This window comes from Mus pahari, chromosome 1 (genome assembly GCF_900095145.1).
Source record: "Mus pahari chromosome 1, PAHARI_EIJ_v1.1, whole genome shotgun sequence".
In the NCBI taxonomy this organism is placed as follows: Eukaryota; Metazoa; Chordata; class Mammalia; order Rodentia; family Muridae; genus Mus; species Mus pahari.
In genome coordinates, this window is record NC_034590.1 from 142849901 (window position 1) to 142861217 (window position 11317).

General features: G+C 38.3%; 1 protein-coding gene across 3 annotated transcripts in view; it reads right to left on the reverse strand.

Moving 5' to 3' along the window:
- The window catches only part of Prkg1 (protein kinase cGMP-dependent 1), a 1174992-nt gene that overhangs the window by 706908 nt on the left and 456767 nt on the right, over positions 1–11317 (reverse strand). For all 3 annotated transcript variants that reach the window (XM_029531419.1, XM_021187092.2, XM_021187085.2), the window contains one exon: positions 5866–5979. In XM_029531419.1, the coding sequence (XP_029387279.1) occupies positions 5866–5979 (114 nt within the window). The remainder of the gene's footprint in view (positions 1–5865; positions 5980–11317) is intronic.

Here is an 11317-nt window from a genome sequence, read left to right on the forward strand (position 1 = left end):
GCTCTTACCCACTGAGCCATCTCACCAGCCCGTGTCCTTTTCATAAATAGGATGCTTTACAATGCTCTGCAATCATGTTCCCTAAAAGAACCCGGTGGTTTACTTCTTGTTTCAGTAATATTAAGATATTACCAAGGTCTGCAATTACAAATGGGCCTCATCCATGATGCCTTCTCAGTAGCAATGGGAAAAGGCTGCCAATAAAGAGCACTTTATGTATGTATGGTGCATAGCATACTTATTAGGCAGAGGCATTTTATTCTCAGCATATAGAGTTATCAGAGAGAAATTGCCTGATCTTTTTTTTTTTCTCTCTCCATTCATCTGTTTCTGCTTGTTTGTTTTTTGATACTTGGCAGATTTTTCTGACTTAGGCTGAATAATGCAATGTTTGAAACAAAGATGCAAGAGAATGTACAAGCCGCTTCCTTACAAAGGCTCAAATTTACTTTAAAAGTTAAAAATTAAACAACAGAAAAATTTAAACCCTTTAAGTTTATTTGTAAAATGTCCGCGACACTAAAATACCTTAGTTAGTCAACTTCTCTTCTACTGATATCTTAGAAAATCTTAAGTGTCAAACTTGAAAGCATTCTAACCAAGGCAGAAAAATATTTTTTACCAGATATTATCAAAGTTATTAATTTGCCTTTTTTTAAGTCTGCTTAGGCAGTGTTGTGTTGGTACCGAACTGTTTTACTACAAAAGAATTTAAAATACTTGTTATAAATAATCTAGAGAGAAATAATCACTCAGATAATTTTGTCCAAATAGCCTCATAAAATATTCACCCAAACCCATACAAGCATATGATTTAGATAACTTTCTGTTGTGAATCTTCCTAACCGACTACTGAGACTTTCTGATGAAGAATTCTTTTAGTCTTCAATTTTCACTGGGTATAATCTGAATAATACTATTTGAAGACTATATTAGCAAAGGACTGGGGACATAGTGAGCTAAAAACTCAGAATAAGAGGAGCATTGCTTCCACTTGGTATTTTAAAGCAAAAACAAAGAAACAAACATAAACACAAAAACAAACCCAGTTCCTGCTAGAGGTGGACAAAGAGCCATGCACCTTCAGCTGCTTGAACATCCTTGTGAAATTGTGAGCTGGTCAGAGGAAGTGCAAGAGATACAGAAGAACCACAGAGATGGAATGAAATGGCGCACATGAGGTAGCCATCCCAGGCTCTGTCCTCCATGTGAACGAAACAAAACACTTTTCCTTTCCATCTTTAGAAGCCCAATCACTGCACCTTTTTTGTTTGTTTGTTTGTTTTTTGTTTTTCGAGACAGGGTTTCTCTGTATAGTCCTGGCTGTCCTGGAACTCACTCTGTAGACCAGGCTGGCCTCGAACTCAGAAATTTGCCTGCCTCTGCCTCCCAAGTGCTGGGATTAAAGGCATGTGCCACCACGCCTGGCCCCACTGCACCTTTTTAATATTGGTATTTTGAAGAACTGGGAGCACAGAAATAAAAGAAGAGGCAGAGAGTACGTGTAAACTGCTAACACTGTAGGGTGAATGCAGTAAAGTTGAGACCAGGAGTGATGCATATGTGTGATACAATATGATGTAATATAATAAGCAGTTGTGGGAAATGACAAGACAATGGGTATTCGGCCAATGTGAGGATCCCTACTCTTGGTGTGTTCTGAAAAATGCACAGAAAAACTTCTTTCTCTATACAAGGCCAAACACTTCAACAAATGTGAAAAGCCCAGACAACACAAGAGACACTAATTATTCGATGTTGCATAACCATAACAGTTGATTTTCTGCTCATCCTTTGGCATCGACGATGCTTATAATTGGACAGGTACAATATAAGTAGCTGACTTTGGATCACAGCTAATGCCCCCAAACGCTTAGTGTTGTTAGAATTTTGTTTCCAACACAACACTAATCCTATGCATCTTTATGTCCTCATTCCTCTAGGGTAAACTGATGGTGTTGCCTTACAGACAGGAGCAGTCCATGAAGATAGATCCCTGCACGGGGCTCTGCTGCTTCTTCCTATGTCTCCATAGTTGTGTTTACTAAAGGGTTTTCTTCAGGGGAATATCAACGGTCCTCCCAGTATCACCCTCATGAGCACTATCCATTTATGTAGTTTTAGAAGGACAGTTGATTATTTTTCTGAGATTAAAAAAAAAAAATAAAGGAGAGGATGGAGGAAATAAGTAATTAAGAGGCCAGCCCAGGTGAAACTGACAAGTATTCCAGGGAAGGTGGCACCAAAACTCCTGGCCTAACCCTGAGTCACTCAACCATGGATTACAGGTCAGCTCCAAGGACAGGGCACAGATAGGAGAATGGACACACAGTAACAAGTGAGTTTGAATACTAAAGATACTATGTACCCAAAGACTTGGAGTAAGGAACAGCAAGCATCACTCTGAGGAAGGTAATAGAGATGAGCTTGGAGAGATTATAAGATCCAAACAACTTCTCCTGCAAACCTAGGTTATATATCAGTGTATGGTGAACCTGTGACCAAATTGAAAAAAAAAAAGAATATAATGCTGTAGAATAAAGACCAGTGATACGCCATGGTCTCTTTTATGAAAGAGAGTATGTTCTAAATGTAAAGAGTATGAATTTTTTACTATCCAATGCCCTCTTTAAACTGAAGGCTATGCCCATGCCTGGCAAATATAGAAGTGGATGCTCACAGTCATCTATTGGATGGAACACAGGGCCCCCAATGAAGGAGCTAGAGAAAGTATCCAAAGAGCTAAAGGGGTCTGCAACCCTATAGGAGGAACAACAATATGAACTAACCAGTATCTCCCAGAGCTTGTGTCTCTAGTTGCATATGTAGCAGAGTTTGGCCTAGTAGGCCATCAATGGGAGGAGAGGCCCTTGGTCTTGCAAAGATTATATGCCCCAGTACAGGGGAATGCCAGGGCCAGGAAGCAGGAGTGGGTGGGCTGGGAAGCAGGGTGGGGAGAGGGTATAGGGGACTTTCAGGATAGTATTTGAAATGTAAATGAAGAAAATATCTAATAAAAAATGTTATAAAAAAAGAGCTGGCTTCAATGAGTCTTTCAGTAAGATTGCCAGGAGCAAGAATCTTCTAGAGCACTTCATGCCAATCTAGAGCTTTACTAAGAAATTTAAAAGTATTTCAGATATGAAAAGGTATATGACCAACTAATCAAAGAGGTTGGAATTTTCTCATGGTCTAATAAAAATTTAAAAAGTGCTCTCATGAAAGAGTATCCATTATGTTCATTGAAGGTCCTGTACAAGGCTCCTAGAATTGAGTCACTACTCCAGGATCATAAATCTATTAAAGGCATAGGCAGTTTTCAGTTAGCCTAGGGAAGAAGAAAGAGAATCATCAACATTTTTAATTATAGAAGACAGAGCAAGGCCTGAAACCGAAGAAAGGAAGCGGCATGCATGGTTGTCCTAATTAGATAAGGAGGGCATTCTCTCCAGATATGTATTGTTATACCCAGCAGTCATCACTGACAAGATGGTGATTAAAAAGTGGGCTATCAAACAGAACAGCGAGTATACTTGACCTATGAAGGTAAATATATTTAAAGAACTTTTAAAATCTTACATGAAAAGAGTAAGATAGCCTTTGGTGTCATATTCTGTAGTCACTGTTTACAAATAGCATCCATGGTGCATTCTAAGAGTTATAAGGTGTTAGGTCTGTAGATTTAGTTTCACCATAAAGAAAAAATGTCACTAAAAAGCCCACAGTAATGCGTACAATCTCTCTGGATAGAAAAGGAGACATGACAAACAGTACTAAGCGATAAATATCTGTTATTTATACTTTATAGCACTAAAGCAACAGATAAAAGAAATAGTTCTTTGTAATCAATATTCCATACTTATGCTCATAGCCTTTATAACTGCAAATACAGAGAGACACCTTACCATACCATATGACCAGGGCTCATTTCTCCATGCAACTTTCCGCTCTTGGGTAAGTACCATGAAGTGAAATGCACACAGATACACATAGGTGTACTCATGTACACATGTGTACACACATATACACATGTATACACACATATACACATGTGTGATGGTGCCCAGATCAAGAAAAAAAGGTTCCCCAACATGCATCCACTTGGTGTAGAATATTTTGACCTGGAAACAGGCTTGATTTTTTTGCATCCAATATTCAGCTTGTTCTCATTTGAATTAGTGAGATGCATAGTGCTTATCTAAATATGCTACTGTTGAGTATGTAGCAGCTATGATGCACCATTTTACAGACCCTGGATGTCACCACTGATCTTTATGAAGGAAAGCAATCATCTCATAAAAATAATTAGCTCCAAAATCCATTTGAATAAACTCGTCTATCTAAAATATTTCTTTCAATATTTCCTATGATTAAGAATGGAATGATCACCATATGTTAACCTTTAGAAATTTGCAGTCTCAATTAGATTCAATGAGCAGTATTATACAAGGCTGAAATGCTCAAAATTTTAAAATGGCAAAAATTATTCACAATTCTAAGAAAACATATATTAGCAAAAATGTGTTCTTCTGGCCCTTTATTTACCCTAAAAATATATTTCTTACAAAAGCAAAACATGATAGTAAATTCTGTTTGGTTTAATGGAGCAATAGCTGCTATTTCCGTAGCTTAGAAAGAAAAATCCTGGCTGTATTTATCAACATTGAAGGATCTCCTTTCTAAGATGAAGAATTAGGTGCCCAGAAGGACCCATATTGAAAGAGCCCCAGTGCAAACAATATTGTTGTGGCACTTCAGGAGAAAGGCGACTGACTGACGGTCATAATCAGCTGTATCTGGAACTTTAGGTGGCCAGCATTTTTCATGTGGCAATACATTCTTGAATCCTTTACAACCAATGCCTTCATAGCATATGGCCAATTGTAGATTGTACTTAGGGGAAAATATACAGACTACCCAGTATCATTCAAATTAAACTAACTGATGATAACTATCAGGTTGTCATATTTTTTTTTAACAAAAGCTGCTCATCACAATTTGTCATTGAAATTATCCATGGGATAATGTGACTCTTGAATCACACACACACACACACACACACACACACACACACACACACACACACACCTGCCTAAAGATGTACCGGACTTCCACTGTTTGAATTCAGCTCCATTTGTTATACCATCCTTATATCTTTTACACAGGAAGATCTTTTTTTAAAAAAATTACAATTTTCTCTCTAACTGCTGCAGCTGCTCTCACTGAACACCCAGGGTTGCCAGAGAAATCACATCTAGACATATATGTAAAAATCAGGAAAACAAGCTGTTTTATCACCCGATTTAAAATAACGCTCAATCAGAGAAAAGAACAACCGCTACAAAATCCAACTTGACGAGCAGCTGAAGAGGAAAGTGCACTCAGAGGCAGTCATAGGACCCAGGATGTATTTTATTCAGGGATGCTTGGATGAGACAAAGGACACTTCTTGCCTCGGGTTTTCCAAATCCCAGAGTCAACAGGTGGGAATCATATGGCTTCTATAATCTAAAATAGGCTTGAAAATGTTCTGGGATATCATCCCCAGGCTTTTGTGGTAGGAAAAAGAAAAGAACTTTCTCCTAGCAAAATTTAATTTGAAACATTGTACCTTAAAAAAAAAAAAAAAAAGTTCTGCCATAAGTTTTAATGAGTACAATAATTAGCCCATGTCAGAGATAAAATGTAGTCAACTATATCATCTTAGAGTAAGTAAAGCCAACATATCACCTGCCTGCAAAGCCAAAATTTGAATATAGACTGACCGATGACACAGATTCAACCAATGAGCATTAAATCGATATCGCACAGGCAGAGAGAAAGACGACGCGGAAAGAATGTGAGAACTAGGGAAATGAGCCTTACTCTTGACGGTCGCTGTCCGGGTACAGTTGTAAAGTATAGCCAGCTCCCCGAACACCTTTCCAGGACCCATGGTGCAGAGCTTCACACCTTCCTTTGTGACTTCAACCTTCCCATCTGAAAGAAGAAGGGAAGACATGTTACCTTAATCCTCTCCCAAGTCACTTCATTTGCTGCAGCTTCATGACATGAAGCTTTCAGCTTCAGCTGAAAAACATGGAACTTATTATTTTTTTTTTTTTTTAAAAATGCATCAGTGAACCAGTTGAAACAAAGTTTTCCCCAAAGGATGATGCAATAAAACATGCATGTTAAGAATCCCATCTTTTAAATTCTTCACCAACTGATTTGATGTGAGACTCAAAGAAAAGGCTGGGGAAAGGTAGGGATGAAAACAGAAGCGTAGGAAACTATTCCATATGTAATTTTAGCAAGCCATGATAATTCCAATTTTAACATTATTTTACATCCAAAAGGAAACTTGAGTAAATGGGCACATCTTCTACAGCATGCCTCAGACTTGGAAATTCTCATCTTGAGGAAGGCAGTTATTATAAAGAGAGAAATTGCTCTGACCCTTGGGCATTATTTAATTGCAGCTTTTGGTATCTGTTTATTTGGAAACATCTTATCAGACCAAGGCAAACTGTTTCTCTGCTTCCCAGCCTGTGAAGTTGACTATCAGTCAGAAAAAAGCAACCACAAAGCCCAAGGCCTGTTTGTGCTCCACAATGGATAGGAGAATAAAATGCTAAAGAAGGAAAACGCCAAGGAAATGCTACACACTGGGTACAGATTGCTGCTCACAAATAAAGACGCCCAGTGCTATTCATGGGGGAAATACTAGTTTTAAAAGTCATAGCTGTGTAGCCTAAAATTTCCATTACCCGACACAACTAGGGGAGAAATCAAAAGCAATACAGTCTATTCTAGAGGTAATCCCTCACTATTGCTGTTTTTCCAATCTCTTACCCACCATCTACGGAAGAAAAGAAAACCTGTCTCTTGGTAAAAGAACTAAGTCCTGACCAGGTGCTTCCCAGCATTGTCCTAATGATAGGCCCCATATACCAGCACCAGAGCTGTCCTTTTATGTGCCTGTTTCTTGTGTGTGTGTGTGTGTGTGTGTAGAATAAATTAGTTCCTGTTTTTTAAACCAATAGTTTAATCTAAATATGGGGTTTTAAAGAGTCTGAACCAATACATTAACTTCCATACATCTGTTGAGCATTAAAGATATTTCACCTATGCATCTGTGAGGGACCACTTGCTCTGTAGAGCAGTGGTTCTCAACCTATGGGTCATGACCCATCCTGGGAGGTCTCTTGCCAGGTATCCTTACACATCAAATATTTACATTACCATTTATAACAGTAGCAAAATTACAGATATGAAATAGTAACAATATAATTTTGTGGTGGCGGGGGCCACCAAAACATGAACTATATATCAAAGGGTCGCAGCATTAGGAAGGTTGAGAACCACCGTTGGAGAGAATCTGTGCCCTGGGCCTCCATAGTTAAATAGTATCTGTGGACAGGGTAGTATAAAATAATTAGGATGGAATACAGAATCTATGTACCACATCAGAAACTGCATTACTCCTCATAAGTAAGCTATGAATGAGCAAATCGAATGATTCCAAAGGTTTGGAAGTGCTTGCAGTCGCAATGTTCATCAGGCATTCCTGAGCTTTCTCATGCTCACTGACCACAGAAACAGAATGTTTTCTTTCAAGCTATATCAAAAATCAGCCCAAGGAGTTTATCTATTCAAAAATAATTTCTTTTAGCGATAAGTCTGTTCCTCTACAAATCTCACGTGACTCTCAGACAGAGCATATTACAGTGTGGTAGTAAAGAAATGATTATGTTGTCTGAAGTCAGACTAGGACCTGAGTTTTCTTATCTGTTAGTTACCAGCACTATGGCATTTGGTATATATGCTTAAGTTTTCAATACTTTACCTTCTTCATTAGTAAAACCAATAAAGCCAGAGTACCTATGTGATTATTAAATTTAAGTGAGATAAGGCAGCTAAAATACTTAACTCTGCACTAAAAGTCTAATATATGTCTGCTCTTACTGCTGACATAACTTTAATTATGCATGTTTATCATTTAAGTGGATGTAAGAATTATTTATAATATACTCAAATAGCCCCTCAAACTTCAGTAACTGAAGCATATGCAGGAAGACGGGTTTCCTGTTAGAAACAGTTTGTTTTTAAGACTCCTTCGAAGAGGTATAATGGCAATGAGAAAAGAACATTCTAGCTCAAATCATTATCAGACCCAAAAAAGAAAAGAGGAACCCAAGAATATCAGTGATTCACCAGGGAGAATGCCAAGTCTTTGGACTTTTCTACATCCATCTTTGCTCAGAGAAGACAGACTTGAGTTTGAAGCTCCCAAGGATAAGAAGTAATAACTTCCTGATTGATTATAAAACTGTCAATCTAAAGCTTGTAGTGTTAATTATAAGTATAATTAAAACAAAACAACCAATTCTTAGAGGAAAAATGAGTGTGTGAGTCTGCCTCTCTGTCTTTGAAGTTGACACTTTTTTTTGTTTGTTTGTTTTGTTTTGTCGAGACAGGGTTTCTCTGTATAGCNAACTCAGAAATCCGCCTGCCTCTGCCTCCCGAGTGCTGGGATTAAAGACGTGCACCACCACGCCCGGCTTGAAGTTGACACTTAACAGTCTCTAGTGGAAAGCAACATCTAAGCAGAATCCAGGTGAACAGTATCTCTAGCAATACTTGCCCAATAACAAACAAGTAATATTAGGACTGTTATTTTGAACCAGAGGTTTCTTCAAGTAAATCTGTTGACCTATCAGAGCTGACGTATGAAATCTAGATGATTTTTTTTAATAGGAAATTGAAATTACCCAGAGACCCCCATGTGCATCAGAGCCAACCTGGCAGACATCCTTCCCTTCTGGACAAACCATAGTCTTAGAACATCTGTCTATTTAAATGTATGGACAACTACTCTCATAGGTGATTACAACTTCCAGTTTTAAAATCTCTAGAAAGTTCATGTCCTGAACACTGTGAGACTATAGTGTTTGAAATTTTTGCACAAATTTGCCTCTAGTTACAAATTATTATCCTAATCTTTTTTTTTAGAGAGTCTCATTGTGTAGACCACATTGGCTTTATATAGACCAGTCTATACAAATTCTCCTGAGTACTGAGAATTAAAAGTATGAACTATCACACTCCACCTTATTATCCCAGTCTTATTTGTCTGTATTTTTTACATCTAACTTAACTTTTGTTAAAAAAAAGTTATAAATTATACATGTGCTAATTATTCATTTATATATTAATAACTGGTATTTCCAACAAAAGTTTGTGTTCCATATTAATTAGAATAGCTAAAATATTCAGTATTATACTTGATAAGTACTAGCTTGGATATGAATATGTTTTCCAGGTTAAATACTAGACAGTATGGCCAAAGTTACCAAGAAAGTATAAGTGATCTGATGCCTTCTGACATTTATTTAAATATATCTGGCTTTTATTTGTTTCGTTAGTATTGCTTTTTGTATTTGAGACAGGGTCTCATAAAGCCTTAGATAATCTCAAACTTGCCATGACCTTGAACTTCAGGTCTTTCTTGTTCCACTTTCAGAGTGAGAGAATTATAGGGATGTGCCACCATGTCCCAACTAGTTTAAAGCACTGTTTCTATTGCTGGTATTATAGTTTATCCGCTCACTAAAGTATGTCTGCTCAACATACTTAAATCAGAACCAGAAAGTGCTCATAACCTATTGTCCTGAATCACACTTGGATACCTTATTTTACTTCATACCTGTTGTAAGGATGAGGATAAGTAACGGAGAGAAGGGACAGGTGATGGACTCATATGACAGAGATGTACATGGCTTGAAGGACAGCTCTTTAAAAGGCATGGAGAGGTATCTTAGTTTCCAATAACTCAGAAAATTAAGTTATTGATGAGGAATTGTTTAAGCTTAGTTATTAGGCTTCATATCAACCTTCAAGTAAACTCAGAAGCAACTGTGCATTTCTAAATGCTTTTCTTTTCGTTTTTCTTTGTATTAATCATTTTATTTGTTTACATTTCAAATGATACTCCCCTTCCCAGTTTCGCCTCCACAACCCCGACCATCCCATATCTCATTCCCTTTGCCTCTATGAAGGTGCTCCTCCACCCACCCACCCACCCACCCATTCCCAGCTTCACCGCTCTAGTATCCCCTTATGCTGGGGCATCAAGCCTCCACAGGACCAAGGCCTTCCCTCTAACTGATGCCAGAAAAGGCCATCCTTTGCTATATATATGTACCTGGAGCCATGGATCTCTCCACCAACACTTTGGTTGGTGGTTTAGTCCCTAGGAGTTCAGGGTGGTTTGGTTAATTGACATTGTTCTTTCTATGGGGTTGTAATCCCCTTTAGGCCCTCCAGTCCTTCCCCTAATTCTTCCATTGGGATCCCTGGGCTCAGTCTGATGGTTGGCTGTGACTATCTGAATCTGTATTAGTCAGGTGTTGGCAGAACCTCTCAGAGGACAGCTATACCAGGCTCCGGTCAGCAAGTGCTTCTTGGTATCAGCAATAGTGTCAGGATTTGGTGTCTGCAGGTGGGATGGATCCCTAGGTGGGGCAGTCTCTGGATGGCCATCTAAGTGTTTTTCAAGAATGGATTGCATATTCACTTAAGAACACTAAGTACACCATCTTTCAATGTCTATGAGTTATCTAAGTGAGATAATTTTCTATTTGAACATATATTTCCTTTGCCAGATCTGAACTCTTATTTGCTTAAAAAAACTAAGTGTACATGCCCAGGAATTCCTACACCCATATAATCAGCTTGTTCTAAAGTATAAGGGAGTCATCAGGCCACTCCGGAGACCAGTGATTGTCAGCCTTTGTAATGCCGCAGCCCTTTAGTACAGTTCCTCATGTTGTGGTGACCCACGCCCCCCCCCCCATAAAATCAGTTTCACTGCTATTTCATAACTGTTGTTTTGCTACTGTGATGAAGTGTAATATAAATATCTGATATGCAGATGGTTTTAGGTAACCCTTGTGCAAAGGTTGTGAGGACTCCCTCCCCCATAGGGGTAGTGACCCACAGACTGGGAACTACTGCCCTAGAGCTACTTAGGTACTGATTCTTTCTCTTTCTGTTCTACTCAGTGGCCACCTCTGAGAGCCTTGAGGGTAGCCTGTGGCCTATGAGTGATGATTCTGCTGTGGGGGAAAGAGGGGGGTGCTTTTGCCTAAGGCATGTTTATCAAATGTAGAATGGTCCATCCCGAAACCTTTACATCATTATGACTTTTTGGTGGTGTTGTTGTTTTTTTTTTTTTTTTTTTTTTCTTTTTTTTTTTTTTTTTTTTTGTTTTTATGAAATTTTGTGCATTTCTGTCAGGTTAACATGGATGAATATAATTTCCATTTATTTTAAA